This window comes from Typopeltis vanoorti, chromosome 2, assembly GCF_054136105.1.
Source record: "Typopeltis vanoorti isolate ZY-2024b chromosome 2, IOZ_Tvanoo_1.0, whole genome shotgun sequence".
NCBI lineage: Eukaryota > Metazoa > Arthropoda > Arachnida > Uropygi > Thelyphonidae > Typopeltis > Typopeltis vanoorti.
The window spans coordinates 31,156,586-31,178,044 of record NC_143550.1 but is presented as its reverse complement, the minus strand read 5'-3'; the positions used below and the strand labels follow the sequence as shown (position 1 = coordinate 31,178,044).

At 37.5% G+C, this 21,459-nt stretch overlaps 1 protein-coding gene across 1 annotated transcript in view; it reads left to right on the top strand.

Annotated features, from left to right (window-relative positions):
- The window catches only part of LOC150108907 (muscle calcium channel subunit alpha-1-like), a 1,617,925-nt gene extending 1,598,112 nt beyond the window's left edge, over nt 1-19,813 (top strand). Inside the window, exon 47 of the mRNA XM_090414483.1 lies at nt 17,711-19,813. Within this exon, the coding sequence (XP_090270609.1) occupies nt 17,711-18,088 (378 nt within the window). The 3' untranslated portion in view covers nt 18,089-19,813. The remainder of the gene's footprint in view (nt 1-17,710) is intronic.
- The last annotated feature ends 1,646 nt before the right edge of the window (nt 19,814-21,459 follow it).

The window sequence follows — 21,459 nt, the reverse complement described above, 5'->3', positions numbered from 1 at the left end:
ATCCCTCCTATTTTTATCTGGGCTCTGGACTGGCATAGCTGGCAATTCAGACCTATGGCTGGAGGGATTGTCTTAAGTATTCCTGACTGTATCCGTGTGTGTGTTCACAGGGCCAGGGTGCCTGCTTGTGGGATGAAAAACCCCACAAACAGGCAAACTGGGGGAAAAACCTTGCTGTCCATGCCTAAGACCAGCTAACTTGGCTATGGCTGAGGAAGATCCTTAAGCTCTTCACATCGTCAACAGGAATCGAACCTAGAACACTCCTTCCCCAGGCATATGGTTGCGAAGCGCATAGCCACTAGGCTAACCACACGGACAATTTTCTTCTTCATTTGCGGTTAAGGTCTTATTACCTACGTTTGCTTTCTTTATTGATTCTATATCTATCATCATGTGTGACCTAAAGTGGAGATGTTCCATGAATAGTTCTGTAGAAGTAAGGTCTTCGCTATAGAAGTTGGCTAGATCATCACAGTGAGTTTTTATCATGATCATCTAAAGTATGAAGAGTTTCTAAGAAGCCAAATTTACTAAATATTTCTTCATACTATTTTTTCTCGCGTATCCAAACTAGTTATTACCAAGGAATGTATGATCGGTAAGTATGTGTCCACTCTAAATTTCCTGCTGCCGTTAAGTTGCACGTCTGAGTCGCCTGTGTTTCTACCACCATCTACAAATTGTTAGAGTGCTGCTGCATTGTTTTATTCATTTATACGAATCCTGGTAGTTCTTATCCCGTGCCATTTCTTTCGCTTGGGATTCATAGTCTTCAAAACAGTTTCTTTTCTCAGTTACAAATGCCTTTAAGGATTTAAGCTATTTCATAGCAGTAGATAAGTTCATGCTTTCTTTTTGGAGGACTTGGCTCACACTGTTAATTCATTTCAGTATGTCATTCCAAAAAATTTGTTTCTAGTTTGTCTCTTAAACCCTGAGCTGTAAGCCGTGTTTCTGATGATTCCTGACTCCCTCCTAAATCATCCAAACTCGATCTGATTTCTTCATAACCTTTGTACAAAGCACTTACTGCATCTGCATGTGCAGACCACCGAGTTCTTGACAATTGCTTTAGCACTTTAAGCTGAGATCCCAAATGCAAAACCATTATTTCTCAACAATAAGGTGAAGATGAAAAGAAATTGTAAAGATTTCGAACAAAATCAAAATTAATGATGACATTTAAGGTACTGTTTACTGCATGAACACCTACAAGGGTCAAGGAATGTCCTGCGCATGGTATATACAGTGCATATTTATTTCATTCCTTAATTTTAGCCTGTAATCCTGAATAATGCCCTGACATATTTGCTGCATTATCATAGGACTGACCTCTACAGTTCATTAGTGGTATATTATTTTGATCCAAAAAAGTCGTGACTATGTCAGCCAGAATATCTGCTGTATGCCCATGAATGGGAATAAACTGTAAAAATCTCTCTTTAGGAATACCTCCAGAAACATATCTTATTATAAATGTCAGTTGGTCTACGTGTGTGATATCAGGTGTTGAATCCACCAATATGGAATAATACTTAGCTTTCTGTACTTCAGCGACAATAGTTTTCAACACTTTAAAACTCCCATAATTTGTATGAATTCTTCTCAAATAGTAGCTGATAGATATGATGGAACTCCCTTTCCTGCATTACCATACTTCTATATGTTCACATAAAAATGGATCAAACTGACTAATCAGTTCCAAAATGCCTAAATAATTGCCATTCCTAAGCAAGCTTATGGTTAGGCTGTTTCCTTTTAGCAGCAGACCTCTAGACACTAAAAATTTTATAACTGCAATTATTCTTTTCAATACTTCTATCCAGCTAATGCTCACTGTTGAACTGGATTACCAGTTGTGTTTTATATGCCCATGCACTTTTAAATGACTGCAGTATGTCATCATGCATTTTCTGTGTTCCACCCCATTTTCATGATGTGAAATGGCCTTTATTCCATGTTTCCAGTCATTGAATCCACTCATTATAAATGAGGAATCAGAAGTTGAAAACACTTTACAAACAAAACAATATACTTTTCCTTTTGTGGGAGAATAAATAAGCCAATCTCGAAGTTGAGTTTCTCCATTCGACAACCGTTGCAAAAACATTGCCGGTGTTAAATACTTAATTTCTTTTTCTGAGTTGTTACTTCCTACCATATATTCTCAGGCTGACTGATTATTTTGACATTCAGATGGACCTTTTTGAACCCAGTACTCCTGTAAGATATGATTTGCCATTGGCCATAGTCTGGGATCTGAACTCTTATAATTGTCATTATTTGTACTTACATTTGCTATAGCACCAGCGGATGTTTTTCTTCCTGTACACTCTTACTGCACAAGGACTTGCTTGAAACAGAATTTGCTAGCGATTCTGTATTTCCCTTTCCCTACGCACTCCATTCTCCCCAACAACTTCACTTTCACTGCTCTTAAAAAATGTTAGTTTTGGAAGTTTTTGAATAGTCTTTGCCTGTTCTTTCATTTTCTTTCGTTTGGCACAACCACTTTCGTAACATTTAATACTGAGGGGAAGCGTGTTCTCCTAATATCCCTATGACTCTCCTATAACTTTTAACTATTCTCAAACTAGAACAAGACAATAACACAATATACTTATCTACTAGTTTGAACTTGTAAAGCAGAAAGCTGAACCTGAACTGCGAAGTATATATTACGGTTGGTACTCAACAATCACCTGCAGGCCGCACAAGAAGATTTATTCATTGTTGTGGCATTCCAGCTATGAAAGTTGTTCTAGATTTAAAAAAGTTTCTATTTATTTATGTATTATATTTTGCAGTGCTCGAAATAGAAATTTAGAAGTGCCGGTATACTTTCCAAGGTTCGATTTGCATTATATTGGCTTTAGCACACAAAAATTTGCACATAAGCATTATCAACAATGCGTTGGTCAGAAACTCGTGACTGTTGACATAGGATGAACCAAATCAAGTTAATGTTAATTCCATAAAAGTGAGTAACTCATAGCTTAGCATCAAAATAAAATGAAGTTTTATAGCAGTTTTTGTTTAACCTGGTTTCTTGTAACCGGAGTTTGAAAATGACAATCGACAAAACTAAATTAAGCTTTTCAATGTAATTCAAAGTTTTTTCCTCATAGCATTTTCATAAAATACTTTGCATCAAGTTGTATTAGGGTTATGTAACATTTTAACTGATCCATGTCAAGCACTGAAAATTTGTTTGGTTTCTCTATTTTAAAAAATAAGAGAATGGGAGCCCCCCCCCCCAGAGAGCAGGGCCCCGATGGCCACCAGGTTCGCTGTTACCTTAAAACGGCCCTGAGTGTGTGTGTTTTCTTTAATGATTTGATCTGTTTTACAGGAAACAAAAGGTTCTGAGAGGGGAAAAACTCTGCCACCTCCATATGCAACCAGTTAACTCACCTTCAGCTAAAAATAAAAACACATTGTAAAGTTCTCTTGCATCCCAGATGGATTCAAACCCTCATCTTTTCAATCAAAGAGCATTATTGCAACTAGCTGGGTTATGGAAAGATACACTTCAGAAATAATGACAAAAAAATAATAATAACATGAACCAATCTTGTATCAGAAATTTGACACAAGTCATTTTCATGCTATTGTAGTTATGCATGAAAATATATTAGGGAAGGAACTATGACAATTTTTCTACAAAGGAAAAAAATATTAATAGCCATTAGTCCTTGAGAAAATCTGTTGAGATAAATTTTTATCTCAACAGCCTTCATTTGATTCAGATGATTATGACTATAATCATAATCATCTGAATATGATTATGATTATATTGCCGATATGATCATGTGCGGAGGTGGCGTAAAAATTTACGCCACCTTTCATGTGCGGAGGTGACGTAAATTTTTACGCTACCTCCGCACATGAAAGGTTTGTGTGTTTTATACTGTAGGTGGGGTAAGGATTTGATATATGGAGAATCTAGCTTGGAGACTAAGCATGGTAGTTTTCAAACCAAACTACCTCAGGATTTCAGTATAAGTAACCATAAGCCTGGAATAGCTCTTACTTCAGAAATTGTGTCATGGTCTGTATAAACAATTATAATAGAGAAAAGAAGTGTTACTCAAGAGGTGCAAAATCAAAGAGGTGGTGCAGTGTCCTGAAAGAGGAAAATCACTAACAGTGTGCCAGGGTCAGTTTTGATACCACTGTTGTTCATTTTGTACATTAATGATATTGGGATGGGTTTACTTAGTGCCATGAAGCAGTTTGCAGATGATGCAAAATTGGGAAGAGCAATGCAGAGTCAAGCAGATGTATGGCCTTGCAGGAGGACTTGAATAGATTGCATGAATGGGAAGATAAGTGGAACTAACAGTTCACTGTTGCAAAGGTAACATTTTGAAATTTGGTAACCAACGATGGGATGCAAAGTATACACTTGGTGGGGAAACTTTAAAGGAAGCAGAGAATATGAGAGATCCAGGAGTGGCAGTTGATAAGGCCTTGATCAGGCCTTATACAATGTCAGCTGCAAAGCCTCATGAATAGGGGGAGGTTTATATGATTAAGTCATATAAACTAGTCAGGGGTTGTTATCAAAGAAATTTTTTCTAGAATGGGAGAGGGGTAGAACAGGAGGCTATCGCTAGAAACTATATAAGGAGGGTGTGAGCAGTGGAGTGAAGAGCAGATTCTTTGCATGGAGAGTGGTTGGCGAGTGGAATCGCCTGAGTATGTTGTGAATGTAGACACATTGAATCATTTGAAGGCATGGTTGGATGAGCATTGTGTGCAGTAGTGTACCTCCAACAGTCTCTGACTCCATGGAGGGCATATGTTAATAATAATAATGATATATATATCCATACCCAAGGGATCTCAAACCTATAACATGACAGTACAATATGTGGACAAGTGATTAGAAAGGAAAAGAATATGGTAATGTGTTTCTTGAAGAGCTTGGAGTTGGATTCATTGGATCCCCGTGGTATGGGGAAGACTCTTCCTAAGAACAGAGGAAGATGGAATAAAGGAAGTAAGAGAATAAAAGTTGGTTCAAAAAACCGTATGTGAATGGCAACCAGATTCTTTTCTGCTGATGCTTCCACTCTTGAACTGTGATGATGATGTTGCATTAGAGCTTTTTTTTGATAGCTGAGTTTTCACAGTTTAACCTGGTTCCTCTCGTGAAAACAGTGGGTTCCTTGTGTAACCAGACAGTGTTATGCCATCATTTTGTTTTGGTTTAAGGATATTTTCCTTAAACCAAAACATATTGTGCTATCATTTTGTTTTGGTTTAAGGAAAATAAACAAAACAAAATGATATCAATAAGAATACAATTCAGGCTTCATTTGTTCAGTATCCAAGTAGATAATCTAATAACAAAATGCCCCACAAGACAGTGAGGATTGGATGTCAGGTCAGAAGTCCTGGTTAGTTCTCTGTATTCCTTAAAAGGACACATGGAAGTCTCCTCCCAATTTTATCCAGTTTTCATCAGTAAGCAACTCCTCTTGATCAAGCATATGTTGAAAATATGCTAGTTAAATGATACATAAAATTGTTGTGTAGTGATAGTCCTGATTAAAAGTTGATAGTCTTTAATCTTTTGGAACCATCACTGATCTTATGTTTCTCTCTCTTAGTTTTTTTTCTATTATTAACAGTTACAGAATGTTTCAGTGTGTAGCAAATTGTGCTAATTAATATTGTGAATTACAGCATTTTTCAGTGTGATTAAAATGCTGCACTTGGCATCATTTCCCTTAGAATATAAAATGTTAACCTTTGCATATGATAGTTTTCAAACTGTTAACCTTTACATATGTAAATGTTAACCTTTACATATGGCAGTATCATTTTCATTCTGATCAGAAAGGTTTCCTTTCTCTTTCCATTTCTCTTTTCACTCCTTTCTCTTCCTCTGTGTCCATTAGTTGATCTTGTAGGATATCTGATATCAGATTGTCTTACTTTTTTTTTTTTCAAGGCAGCCAATTTTGAATAAATAAATAAAAAAGGAAAGGATAACTTTTAGTTTTATTTTATATGTAAACATTTCCTAAAATGTATAACAAAAAAGGCATTATTTCTTGCAATCAAAAATTTCTTTTTCAGATGTATATATAAGAAATCTTTGTATAGTTACGAACCATTGCAAACTGTTTTATTGCAATATTTATTTGTAAGGACTCATCTCTGATTTAGTTTATATCTGTAACATAACCTTGATAGAAGAAAAAAAGGAGGGTAACCAGTGGCATGCCCATGACTCTTTAGCCCTTGCTGTTTAACTTGTTTGTAAATGATATATCATGTGAAATGACTGGGAATCCTCAGTTGTTTGCTAATAATGCAAAGTTGGGGTGAATTATAAGTAGCACTGTTTATGTTAATTCCCTTCAGGAAGATTTGAATAGACTTTTGACTTGCACAAAGGGGTGGGGTTGTAGTTTTAATATTATTATTATGTCATCTTTCCATAATCATTCTTTATTATTATTATTAATAAAAAAAATAAAAAAAAATTTAAAAAAATAATCATTCTTTGTTTTTCTGGCTTCGTATCGAAAGAACTTTCTAGGATTCCTTTTGGCTTTATTAGCAAACTACTGCTCATACTTCACTTTTGCTACCCTTACCAACCAAGTCATCCTCCTTGGGAGTGGGAGACTCATTGTGGGAGGTACACACTGTTGCATATAATGCTCATCCAACCGTGCTTTAAACTGATTCAATGTGTTCACATTTATAAGTGAATATTAATAAGTGAAAGGTGTATCATTTTGGAGTGCAGAAATATAAAGCTGCGTACCATATTGATGGTACTCTACTAAGGAAGTGGATGAGATTCGAGATTTTGAAGTGCCTATTGACAGAGACTGAAGTTTAGAGGGTATATTGCAAGTATTGCAAAGAATGCACATTGTAGTGACACTATGATAAGAATTACACTAACATGTAGGTATAAGGAGGTAGTTGTTTCACTGTCTAAAGCAATGATCAGACCACACTTGATATGTTCTTCTCACATTTGGTACCTGTTTTCATTGTAATGTGGAAATATTGAAGAGGCTCCAGAGAAGACTGAAGACAATATCAGGACTCTGGAATGCTGGCTATGGAATGAGGATGAAGAAATGTGAATTGCAGAGTTGGGTTTCGTGGGTAGGAGGAAAAGAGGTGATATGATAGAGACGTTTAAGTTAGTGAGATTTTATTTGATTAATCCAGAGGAGATTATAAAAAAGGTAGAAGGCAAGAGGGGAAGAACCAGAGAGCTAGTTACATAACTTCCGTGCAAGTTATGTAACATTGTAGTGAAGAGGAGTAGATTTCTTACAGTGAGACTTGAGAGTGAATGGAACACATTACAAGAATATGTTGTTAATGCAGGAGTGGCCACAATTTTAAAATTCAGTATGATACATATTATTATTATTATTATTAACATCTGACCTTCATGGAGTCAGAGACTCATTGTGGGAGGTACACACTATTGCACATAATGCTCATCCAACCGTGCTTTAAACTGATTCAATGTGTCTGCATTCACAACACACTCAGGCAATGCATTCCACTCACCAACCACTCTTCATGCAAGAAAACTGCTTCTGACCACTCTACTCACACCCCTCCTTATACAGTTTCCAGTGATGGCCTCCTGTTCTATCCCCCCCCCTCTTCCATTCTATGAAAAATCTCTTCCATATCAACCTGATAACACCCCTGACTAGCTCTATATATGTCTCAATCATATCATCCCTCCTCCTATTCAGGAGGCTCTGTAATTTATATTCTCTCAATCTGTCCTCGTATTCTGCATTCTAAAGAGCACTGACCACCTTTATGAATCTTCTCTGGACCCTAACATATCCTAGTCGCCGTCAAAACCTGGCGACCAAATCTGTACAAAAAAATCCATATGAGGCCTGATTAAGGCCTTATACAATGGAATTATAACCCCTCGATTTCTGCATGTCAGGGACGTTCTCATGATTGCCATTATCTAATGACATCTTCGCAACTTGTGCAATATGGCTGCTGAATTTTAGGTCCTTGTCCACCACCACTCCCAGATCCCTCATCTCCTTTTCTTTTAAGGTTTCCCTGCCAAGTTTATACTTTGCATCCAATTGTTGCTTATCAAATCTTGAAACCTTACACTTTGCAACACGGAGCTGACAGTTCCATTTACCTGTCCATTCATTCAATCTATTCAAGTCCTCTAGTAAGGCCACAACATCCGCTTGACTCTGCATCGATATCTCCAGTTCTGCATCATCTGAAAACAGCTGCATATCACTAGTTAAACCCATCCCAATATCATTAACATACAAATTGAACAACAATGGCCATAACACTGACCCCCTACAGCACACCATATACAACTTTCTGATACCTATCCGACAGCCGATAACTGATCCAACTCAGAAGTCTGTTATCCAATCCCATCTGTTTCACCATTGTATATGCATCTCTCCTGGCCAAGGTATTTCTCACCTTGTTATAGTACATAAGTAAGTTAGTGAAACATGATCTCACCTTAACAAACCTTTACTGATAACCACAGAGAATACTGCTGTTATCAACTCATTTCTGTATCCTACCTCTTAAGTAGATAAGGTGATAAGGCTGTATCTACAGCCTTATCACCTTATGCAGTGGAACAATTTTACGCTTCTTTTCAGGCATGCCAATGCTACTGCCAATTCAACGGAACATTCCCTTAAGATTGTGGTGATATGTCATCAAATCCTAGCACCTTACTGACATCAAGTTTATTTATTTCCTCAAAAACCTCCTGCTCACTTACAATTAAGCCATCTTCTTCTATGTCCTCTACACTTAATTTTCTCATGATTCCACACTGATCAGGATGAAACACACTTATAAATTGATCATTGAATACCTCAACAATGTCCTGCAGCAGTTTGAATGGCAGAATGGTTTCTACCACTTTCATCCATTAACTTCATATTACCATGATCATTCTTCCTTCTACTTGCTACATATCTAAAAAACTCTCTAGGGTTTTTCTTTGCCTGATTTGTCAGTTTCTACTCATACTGCACTTTTGTTTTCCTTGCCAACTGAATCAATCTCTTGGCTTGTTCTTTAAACTCTTCATGTAGCTCATTATTACATTATTCATCTTGTACTTTCTCCAAAGTACTTTCTTTATTCAGATTTCATGCTTAAGCTCCACATTCTACCATTTTACACCTCAGCCTTTTGGCCTTCGGAATACATTCACACATTGATGCTGTTATGTATTTCTTTGTCCGTTCCCATGCAGCATTTATTTCCTCACCACTCAAATCCTCATTCCATGTTATAGCTTCAAGCTGTCTGCTAAGCTTGTCATAATCACAAGCCTTATAATTCCACATATATCCTTTCCTAATAAGTCTGCATATGACTAGCCACAGCACAGATGATCACTTCATGATCACTCTCACCAACTGGAGGAAAGTGTGAAACCCCCTCTCACAATTACATCCTCTGATGAAATGATCAGATCCAGAACTATCGATCCTCGTGTGCCCTCCTTTACATGCTGCCTGATATAGTTGTCTGTCAAGAATTCATTTTCCTTATTCCCAAATGCTATCTCTTCATTCTGATCTGATCATTTCATCACTACCCTCCACATTCCCAGGCCTATAGCAACATCTAACTAAATATGTCGTCCTCTCATCGCCTATGTTACACCACACTGCCCATAACCATTGCCACTATTTTCCCCTTTTGTGTCTACCTTATGTGGACTTAATTCCGTAGCTATCATCAACAGCACTCTCCCTTTCCTTCTTGCCCTTTCTATTCTCATGAAAAATACTGTATCCTTCCCTTTCTATTCCTGTTATTACATCATCTTCATTCAACCATGTTTCACTTATTCCAAAGATTTTGGGGCAAATAAACTCAATGAGTGAAACCATTTCATCCTCCTGCAAAACTATACCTCCTGGGTAGTGGCCCTTCCCTTACTGCATAACATTAGACATATCCGCAAGGAGATGTGTTTTGCATTATGGGAGATACTGAGATAGGAATGTTAGTAGCTTGCTCCACCTTTGCAAGGAGTCGTCCTGGTGTTGCACCACCTTACCCCAGTCCTGAAGATACTGTCAGGTGCAAACTTTGTTTGCTCACACTTGGATAAAGGATTAAACTAAATTTATTATATTCTAACCAAGTGAAAAATAAACTTTCAACATCTTTCTCTAAACCCAGAGTAATTTATTAAAAAGGTGGCACATCACATGGCAACTCCTATAGGTAGAGATGACCTTGCTAATGCTTCTGGCTGGTATCTCCACTTGGGCCTGGCTCCCACTGAAGAGACCTCAATAAAGGTCGAAACTAGTCTGGGTAGTGGCCCTTCCCTTAATGCATAACATTAGATATATCTGCAAGGAGATGTGTTTTGCATTATGGGAGATACTGAGATAGGAGAGTTAGTAGCTTGCTCCACCTTTGCAAGGAGTCGTCCTGGTTTTGCACCACCTTACCCCAGTCCTGCAGATACTTTGTTTGCTCACACTTGGATAAAGGATTAAACTAAATTTATTAAATTCATTTCATCCTCCTTATTTCTGATACTTCTGACATTTGTAAACAAACAGCAGTTCATTTTTAGGTCTATATATTTAAACCCTCAGTGCAACTAACCACTTTGGTATATATAGTCTATAACCAGTCGTATCCAAGCTACATGTTGGTTGTAAATTCCCCACCACACCTGCCCAATCACCTTTATCACTACTTATCACATATAACTGTCAAGTCTCAACTTCCCCACCCACATCTCAATATACTCCATCTGCATACATACATTCACTGCCTCTTTCAACATCCACTCTCCCTATGCTATATCTCCCTGTCCACCCAAGTCCCCCCCCATTTCCCTGTTCCTCTTGCATTCCCATTCTCTCTTCATCTTTCACACTACTACTGTTTCCACTGCTAAGCACTTCTCTGTCTTCAATACTACTCTCCCGATTTTTCCCTTAATTTCTTTCTTCTGATCTCTTGCATGCATCACACACTGTACTTCCATCCAGCAACACTTTCTCCACTACACTCACTCCAAAGCCATTTAAATGCAACCTATCAAGCCTGTATAATTTCATTCTTCCCTCGAACACTTGCCATACATCCACAAACTACCTCCTCGCACAGCTCCATGAGCATACCATTCACGATTTTGTCTTTACATCACAACTAATCATCATCATACTTCAGAAACATGCTGACAACCTTTCCCCTCTACACTGTTATTTTTCACTCTTCTCAATAGCCTCCTGATATTCATCCTCACATCCTTCTTATGTCCACTTAGATCAATCGTCCTCCCAATCACAACTCACCAGTCATTTTCGCATTCTTTTCCTCATGGTCCAACAATATATCGCACTTCTGACAAATTCATACTTTCTCTCGTCTCTCATTCATTCTCTCTCCACAAACATATCTCTTACATTCTGCCATGCATACATATCGCACTCACGACATCAAATCATTTTCAAAAATTCTATGTCGTTAATGCCATTTGATTTTCGTAGTGCTCGCCTATTAGCACCAGTCGACGTTCGCATGGTTGACCCCATGACCGCTATTGTGTTATACTTAAAAAAGGCAATTTCAACTAATAAATCTGGTAGAAATCACAGACACACTACGTTATCAAAAATAAATAGTAATACCCTAAAATTCATGGAATATTGTCAATTATTATTTAAAATAGCACTTTATCTTTCCAGAACTCTTTCTAACACTACTTCTATTTATATGTATATGTTGAATAGACCTTTCATGATGAGTCTGCAAACTCCAAGTAGGATGTAACAATAATAATACTTATGCAGGACACTTACTATTCTAACATTTCTCCTCTTTAGTTTTCATTATCTGCTTTGATTCATAATAGTCCTCAAATAATTTTATTTCTAATAATCAACATTCATTACTGTTGATCATTCCATCTCAAATCACACAATCATGAAATTCTTGACTTAGTTTACAATATCTTACAAGGCTTTGCTACTCTTATAGCTTATTTCCTAACCTCCTTTGTATTACTATCTTCCTGCTCATTATGCAAATAAAATAAAAAAGTAATACCTGCATCCTTATCCTCTTTCATACTTGTATCTGAGGTGTGAGATGTGAGGACCTCTATGAGAAAAGGGTATATGTGGAACTACAAGGGGGGGGGGTGATTATGAAGAGCTCAGGAGACAGCTTGTGGGTGTAGCATGGAATGAGGAGTTAGCTGGAAAAGAGATCAATGCAGCTTGGGGGATTTTCAAAAACTGTCCAGTAGATGCAATTAAATGTATTCCAAGGGTGAGAAGGATAAATAAGGTAGGTGTGAGATGGATGAATAAAGAGATTAAGCATGCCATACAGAGAAAAAAGGGCACTGTGGAGGCAGCATAAGAGAAGTGGAAATAACCAATTCCATGAGGTCTACAAAGACCAGGCAAAGAGGCTGACTTGGTTGCTGAGGACAGCTAAAGAGAGGTATGAACAGCAGTTAGCTAATGAAGCCAAAAAGAATCCAAAGGAGTTCTTTCGACATGTACCCAGCAAAAGAAAGAATGATTACGGAAGGATGACATTGATTGGAGAAAATGGTATAAAGACAGCTTTTGCGGAATGTGTGGTGGAGATACTTAATGAGCAGTTCATAAAGGTCTTTCAATCTTGTGAATGTGACTTCATGGAGAGATTGAGAGCAGTTGATGATGGGGAGGAGAGACTGACTGCAAGTGAGCAAGAGGTGTATGGGAAGTTGAGTAAACTAGATGTTAATAAGGCTGTGGGACTTGATAATATATCACCACGTATTCTGAAGGAATGTGCCAGGGAGTTGACACCTGCCTTGACATATTTTTTTAATACGAGTCTTGCACTTGGTCAAATTCCTATGGAGTTGAAGGAGGGCAAGATTGTGCCATTTCATAAAGGAGAAGATCGAACTCAAGCATCAAACTATAGGCCTATCTGTGTGTGTGTGTGTGTGTGTGTGTGTGTGTGTCAGGTGTTGTGGTTAAGTTGTTGGAGAAGCATGTGAGAACTGGGATCCAGAGTTGGGTTGATAACAATGGTATTTGCTAAAGGGAGGTCATGTTTTAGTAATCTGCTTACTTATTACAATAAATTGAGTGCTTCCTTGTACAGAGGAAAAGGATACACAGTAATATACTTGGATTTCGCAAAGGCTTTTGATAGAGTACCTCATGATAAGTTGACTGTCAAACTAGAGCAGATGGGGTTGGATATAAATTAGTGCATTGGATTGGAGACTGGCTATCTGATAGGTATCAACAAGTTGTGTATGGGGGAGTGATATCCAGGAAAAGGAAAGTCATTAGTGGAGTGCCTCATGAATCTGTTTTAGGGCCATTACTGTTTAACTTGTATATTAATTATATTGGAGATTTGGATGGAGATATTCAGTTGTTTGCAGATAATGAAAAGTTGGGACGAACCATGAAGAGTAGTGAAGATGTTGTGGCCTTACAAGAAGACTTGCATTAAATTGAGTGATTGGACAAGGAAATAACGCCTCCGTAGCGCAATTGGAAGAATGACGGTACATTGTGCCCTTCGATTGGAATAGGCCTAAGTTCGATTCTCGTTGTGATGGGAGGAATCTTCATGTGGACTTTTTCAATCGAAGGTGAGTTAGCCGATCTCATATGGAGGTAGCAGGGATTTTTCTCTGGGAAACTCAGGTTTTTCATTCCGCATACAGACAAATCAGCCCTTCAGAACACACACAATTTACAGACAAAAAATTCTAGTTGTGGTGGTGGTGGGCGGCAGTTGGCATTGATGCAGATGATTGGTAGTAGAGGTAGGTGTAGTGGTGGAGACAGTTGTATAGTGGGTGTCCTCCCGTGATGAGTCTTCGGACTCCTTGGAGGTGTCATGAATAATAATAAATAATAATAAATGGGGATGCGAGTTCAGCATTGCAAAATGTAAGGTTTTAAAATATGGAAAACAGAGATGGGATGTACAATTTATGCTTGGTGAGGATATATTGTTGGAGGTAGAGGAAATAAGAGATCTGGGGGTGATAGTGAATAAGGATCTGAAATTTAGGGGACACATTTAGGGGTTGTTATAGGATCAATGCTGGAGAAGTTCTATAGAAAATAGTGGGAGATCGGGGGAGAACAAGAGGTCATTCCTGGAAACTGTATAAAGAGGGTCTGAGTAGGGAAGTGAGAGGCAGGTTTTTTCGTGCAGAGTTGTAAATGATTGGAATGCCTTGCCTGAGAGTGTGGTGTCTGCAAGGAGTTTGAGTGTGTTTAAGACATGGTATGATGAGCTGTGTACGTGATAAAAGGACCTCCCAGATCAGTCTCTGACTCCATGAGGTCTTTGGGTAATAATAATAATCTGCTTTCTTTGTATTCCTAAACTCCTTACACATCTCTTGCCTTTCAATTTAATGTCTTTTATAATGCATGAGGCACATACATCACATAGATCCACTATTTGCACTACATTTTTAAATTGGAGATAAAAAATAAATGAAATAATGTAGTCTGTAGCTTGAAATATATCTCACATGGCACATTAATAATTAAAAGTGCTTGATTACATATTCTGTTCTTTACCAAAATAAAAAATAAGCAAGCTTGTTTATAATATCCTATCCTAGTGATAAAATGCTAATAATAATATTAGCATTTTAACACTTTTTTTGATATCTCCAACTTTTCTCTTGTAGGACTCATTCATTCATATTTTTCACATTATTTTATTTATATGTATGCAGAATTTAAACACATATATTTGTGAAACTCATGTGCTAAAAGAAAGGTTTGGCATTTAGCCCATAAACATGGAAATGGTATATTTTATTATTATTATTATTATTCAGGCCTCCAAGGAGTCAAAACACTCATCGAGGGAGGTCCTTCCTAAGACATAAAGTCTATCAAGACTCATCGAGGGGAGGTCCCCCCCTGAGAAACACAAAGTCTATCATACCACTCCTTAAACTCATTGACCGTTCTCGCCCTCACTACTCCATCAGGCAATGCATTCCACGGCTCAACCACCCTCCACGCAAAGAAACCACTCCTCACCCTCTTGCTCACAGTTTCCTTTCGTAACTTCCTGGGATTGCCTCTTGTCATCACTCCTTCCCGCTGTTCAACCAAGCGAAAGAACTCCCCAGTGTCAACCCTGTAACCACCTCTCAACAGTTTAAAAGTCTCAATCATATCACCTCTCCTTCTTCTATCCACCAAACTCTGCAGTCCACATTCCTCTCAGCTGATCCTCATAACTATCCTTGTACAGTCCTAAACCCATCTTTGTCATCCATCTTTGTATCCTTTCCACAGTTAATTTATCCCCTTCAAATCCTAATCCTTATCCTAGCTTATCCAAATCTGAGAACAATAGTCCAAGTGTGGTCTGATCAGAGACTTATACAACGGAATGATAACCCTCTTATCTCTGCAGGTCAGCGTCCTTCTCAGTATTGCAGCAATTCTCTGTGTTACCTACACCACCTTTGCAATATATCCCCTAAATTTCAGGTTTCTATCAATCATCAACCCCAGATCTCTTGTGTCGCCCTACTTCCTCCAGTATAACTCTTCCCACAGAGTATGCAGTGTCCCATCGATGTTTCCCAAACCTCAGGACCTTTCATTTTGCTGCATTAAACCGACACCCCCATTCATTTGCGCATCTATCTAGCTTATTCAAATCCTCTTGCAGGGCTACCACATCTGCACTATTACTAATAACCCTTCCCAGCTTTGCATCATCTGCAAAGAACCGAATATCCCCTTGCAATCCACGGACAATGTCATTGATATAAAGGTTAAACAATATAGGTGCCAGTACTGAGCCCTGTGGAACCCCACTTGTAACCTTCTGCATCTTTGATATTGCTCCACGATACACAACTCTCTGATACCTATCGGACAGCCAATCCTGAATCCAGTTGACCAATCTAACATCCAGACCCATGTGCTGCAACTTGAATATCAGCTTATCATGTGGCACCCTGTCAAATGCCTTTGCTAAGTCTAGGAAAATTGCAGTATATATGCCTTTCCCTCATCTAATGCTCTTGTAACTTTATCATAAAAGACTAGCATATTTTTAAAACAAGAGCGCCCCTTCACAAATCCATGCTGACTCCCACTGATAACATTACCCTCATCTGCCCAATGCTGTATATGGTCCCTCACTACTTTCTCCAAGATCTTACTAACTACTGATGACACACAAACTGGCCTATAATTAGACACCTCCAGTCTGTTACCACCCTTATGCAATGGCACTAGCTTACCTTCCTTCCATTCTCTGGGCACCTTTGCCGAAACCAGACTTTCATTGAAAAGCCAGGTTAAAGGCACTGTCAGTTCCCTAGCACATTCTTTCAAAACTCGTGGTGAAATACCATCCAGTCCCAAAGCTTTACTGACATCTAGAGTACTCAGTATCTGAAACACACTTTCCTCCTGTACCTCTAAACCTCGAACCAGCCCTATCCCTCTACCATTAAAACTGACTCCTCCAGGATGAAATACTCCAATAAAGTGTTCATTGAACAATTCCACTATGTTCCCTGCATCAGTCACTCTATTCCCATTTTTATCCCACAATATCATTCTTCCACAGTCATTTCTCCTCCTACTGGCCACATAGCTAAAAAATTCCCTAGGATTTTCTTTGGATCTTAGGGACAATCTCCTCTCATATTCCAGTTTCGCTTTCCTTACCACACTAGTCACTCTTCTGGCCTGTGTCTTATATTCTTCATGCATCCTCTCTTCACCTGTCTCCTTATATCTCTTCCATAGCCTCTTTTTCACATGCAATTCCTGTTTAATATTGTTTGTCATCCACTTTACTCCAAATCGTGTCCTCTTCTTCACTCGTGGTATACAACTTACCATTGCTGCTAACAAATATTCTTTCACAATTTCCCACACACCAATTCTTCCCTCCATGAAACTTCCCGAAGTTGACGTCTAAGACTATTATAATCACCTGCATTATAATTCCACATAAGTTCCCGTCTCTTTGATACTCCTGCATGTCTATTCATTTTCCAAGTCAAAACCATATGGTCACTCTCTCCAACTGGTGGGAGAGATGTCATCTCAGTTATTATCAACTCTTCTGATGCTATAATCAAATCCAAAACTGTTGAAGCTCTTGTTCCCTCTGTTACATGTTGCCTAAGACATTTTTCCCTCAAGAATTCTAGAAATTCCATTCCCCTATTGCTACATGCATCTTCCTCTCTCCAATTTATACTACTGTAGTTAAAATCTCCCATAACAATCATTCTTCTTGCACTTGCCAAACTTAGCTGTCTAAACATCTCCTGGTCCCCATCCTCTATGCTCCTGGGTCTGTAGCAACACCCCACTAAATATCCTGTCTTGCCTACCTCTACCTCACACCATATGCTCTCAAAATCATTTGTCTCACTTCCTTCCAAAGTCTCCACTCTTAGAGGACATAGGTCATCACTTATCATAAGCAGTACCCCATCACCACGCTTTTCCCTCCTATCCTGACGAAAAATGCTATACCCAGCGACTTCTATTCCTGTTATTATACCCCCTTCTGTCAACCACATTTTATATATTTATATATGTTAAAGTTAGTGTTTCGGTATCTAAAATACTTAAAACATGTAAGGTCATGTGTGATATTGATTTTGTTTTTTTAGGTTCTTCAAGAACAAGGTTTAGGAAAATTCTGTGATCCAGAGTTTGTACGTGCTGCCCAGAGAGAACTGGCAGAAGCAATTAATCTAACTCCAGAAGAAATGGACAGAGCAGCACATAGAATACTGCAAGCAGAAAGAAGAAGAAGTATGCCTTATGTTCATCTGAGTCTTGGACAAGATGAAGATGATGTTTGTAGTGATAGTGAACCTTCTGGTGCTAAAGAATCAGATGTGAATACAACAGACAATGTTGTTGTAGACCTAGAAAATTATAATTTAAAAAACAGTTCTACAGAAGATATTTCATCTACAAATAGACGAATATTATCTGGTGAACAAGAAACTACAGATCAACAGATTGAAGATACAAAATTATAGCATCAGCTGAAACATTTAGTAATTCTTAATCTGCATAATTTGTGGAATCATAGCCCCATCCATCAGGAAGACTGTGATTTCCTTGTGCCAGAAGAGGTAACATGTCAGTCAAGGAAAGTTGTTATTTTCTACATAAGCACAATAGTCACATCTGAGAATTTCCTACTTATTGCAAATGGGTAAGGACTGAGGAGTTAATATGGACTACGTCTTTTCAAGTATTCTAATTACAAGTATGGGATATAAATAATCCCAGGCTGTTGTATCAGTGCCTTCAGTCAGGAGGTCAAGAACAACACCCAGGAGTGGCCTGGAAGTGTGGCAAGTAACACAGCTACTCAGGGAGTCAGGTATCCATGCCGCAGTCCTCCTAGACCAACTGTTGGCCTCATGATACCAAAAACTGAGCTTTTTTTTGTGTATGTCATTCATAACTCTGAACATTCAACTCTCGAGCTGTGTAAACACAAAAAACGAATGAAATGTTCAGCAAAGAGTTTTTGCTTCTTCAGGCTACTCACGAGTGCCCTGCCAGGTTAATTGAAAATGTCTCCATACATTCATACAAACATTGCTGCTTGCGCCTCATATAACACACACACACACACACAAATAACATCCTGCATATTACACAGCAGCTGTGCCATAAAAGGGAAAAAAAATCATCCTTTCATAAAACGAAATGCCTAAAATTTGGCTTTTGCTTTGCTCAGTATTAAAAGCTTTATTCTTCTACAGCTAAAGATAGATATTGGAAAGCATTTAATACAGAAAAATTATTGGCAGTGGAATGTAAGTACTTGAAGAACAAATATTTTTAACCTGAAGTTAATAATTTTGAAAGCTGTTTTAATTCATTTTATTTATTGCTGCTATTGTATTATACAATGAAAATATGCAGATGGTTTTCTGTTTCAACTTTTGAAAAGAATGTCATCACTGGAGGACTGCAGTGGATTGGAAGATTTGTCTTTAAAAAAATGACTGTGATTTTAAGTGCACCAATTTTAAGGTGTATCAAACAGAATTTTTTTGTTGTTGTTACTTTGTTGCTACTTTTTATAGATACTAAAGTAGGTATAATAATTTCAAACTTTATTTAGAATAATGAGAGTATATGAACCTTTTCCAGAAGACAGATGTTTTATCATGTATGCAAATGAAAATGCTATCAATATGCACTCTTTTGGCACATCTTAAATATCAGATTATTTTTTATCATTTCTGCACTCTGTAATAAAGTACTCACATTTACATCTACATAAATCATGATATAAATAGTCTTATCTCTTAAAACTTTTAAAATGCTACTTTTCTATTATATCTCTATTCTTCCACATAGAGTTAATAATAATAATAATTTTATTACTTACTACTGCATTTTAAACTTCTACATTTCATAACAGTAGGCATCCTAAGAAATAAAAAAAAGGAATAGAAGGAATGTGAAAGATTAAGCAAAATTAAAAGATGCTGTGAAATCCACTTCAGGTTTATTGTACGAAATAATCAATTTGAAAATGGTTAATCTGGTATTTACTGTTGATATTTATTTATTTATTTATTTATTTTTTATTTGTGTGTTTGTTTATTTATTTACTTCTTATTCAACACATTTTAAATTTATAGAGTATGTAGATGTTTTTAATTTTTTGCTTGTGTCCTATAAATTCCCTCCTTATTTTGTTTTAAATTATTGCTTTAATTATAGAAATTGTATAAAATATTCTTATATTTTGTATATATTTATTTTATTCTGATTTAAATTGTAAAATGGTTTATATGATGCTTGTAAATAATAATAAAACAAAATTTATATTTTATTATGGGAAAGAGATTTGGTGTATCAAGCAGTAATATATTTTTCAGTACAGACTTATATACAGATACACACAGGATGTTCCAAAATCATTATTATTATTATTATTAACAGATTCCCATAGAGTCAATAAACTCATTGCTAAAGATTCAACTAGGGATCTATCTGGAATAGAGTACATTACTATCATTATCGTCATCATCAAACTACATGGATTCAAAAGACTCACTGGAGGAAGTCCACACTGTCATGTGAAACGATCATCAAACTGTATGCCTTAAATCCATTCATAGTTTCTGCACTCAGCACACTCTCAGGCAATGTATTATACTTACTAACCATTCTTCATGCAAAGAACCTGATCCTCCTCATACAGATTCCAGGGATGGCAATCGTTCTATCCTTGTCCTCTCTGTTCTATAAAAATTCTTCTCCACATTAATCTGGTAACAACCCCTCATCAACTTCTGCAGCTCAGTCATGTCCCCCCTTCTTCTTCTTTTCACAAGGTTCTACAAATTGCATTTCCTCAATCCATCTTAATATCTCACATTCCATAGAACACCAGCTTAGTGAATCTTCTTTCAGCCCTCTCTAAAATATCCAAGATCTCTGTTGCAAGGACAGAAAAGACAAGAAGGAGGTGGGGGAGATGTGCTGCCGATGATAACAGGGAAATTATGTCCACATAAGGTAGACATAAAAGAGGGAAATCGTAGTTTTGAGGCAATGTGATGTGAGGTGAAGGTTGACAGGAAGAAATATTTAATTGGATGTTGCTATAGGCCAGGGAATGTGGAGAGTGGTGATGAAGAAATATAAGCAATTTGGGTTAGCGAACAAGGGAAGGGTAATTATTATGGGTGAATTATGTTGATATCAATTGGAATGAAGAGATTCTATTATATTATATTAGTTAGGAATAAAGAGATAGCATTTGGGAATAAGGAAAATAAATTTCTTGAGTTCTTGAGAGACACTATCTCAGGCAGTATGTAAAGGAGAGTACACGAAGATCAAAAGTTTTAGATCATTTCATCAGAGGATGTAATTGTGAGAGGGGTTTTGCACTTCCCTCCATTTGGTGAGAGTGATCACCTGCATTGTGGTTAGCCATATGCAGACTTCTGTGAGAAAAAAGGATACATGTGGAAGTACAAGGCTAGTGATTATGACAAGCTTAGGAGACAGTTTCGAGCTATAGCATGGAATGAGAAGTTGAGCAGTAACGAAATAAATGCTGCTTGGAAACTGAGAAAGAAATACATAACAGCATCAATGTGTAAATGTATTCTGAAGGTCAAACAGTTGAATAAGGTAGGTATAAAATGGATGAATGAGATAATTAAGCATGAAATCTGGAAGAAGAAGAAGGCTTTGGAGGCAACACAAGGGGAATAATGGTAATAATCAGTTGCACGAAGAGTATAAAGAGCAAGCCAGGAGAGGGACTCAGTTTGGTAAGGACAACTGATTTGCCATTTTCTGCAGTACAAGCAGAAAATGGTAAATCAGGTCAAGAGAAACCTTCATGAGTTTTTCTGATATGTGG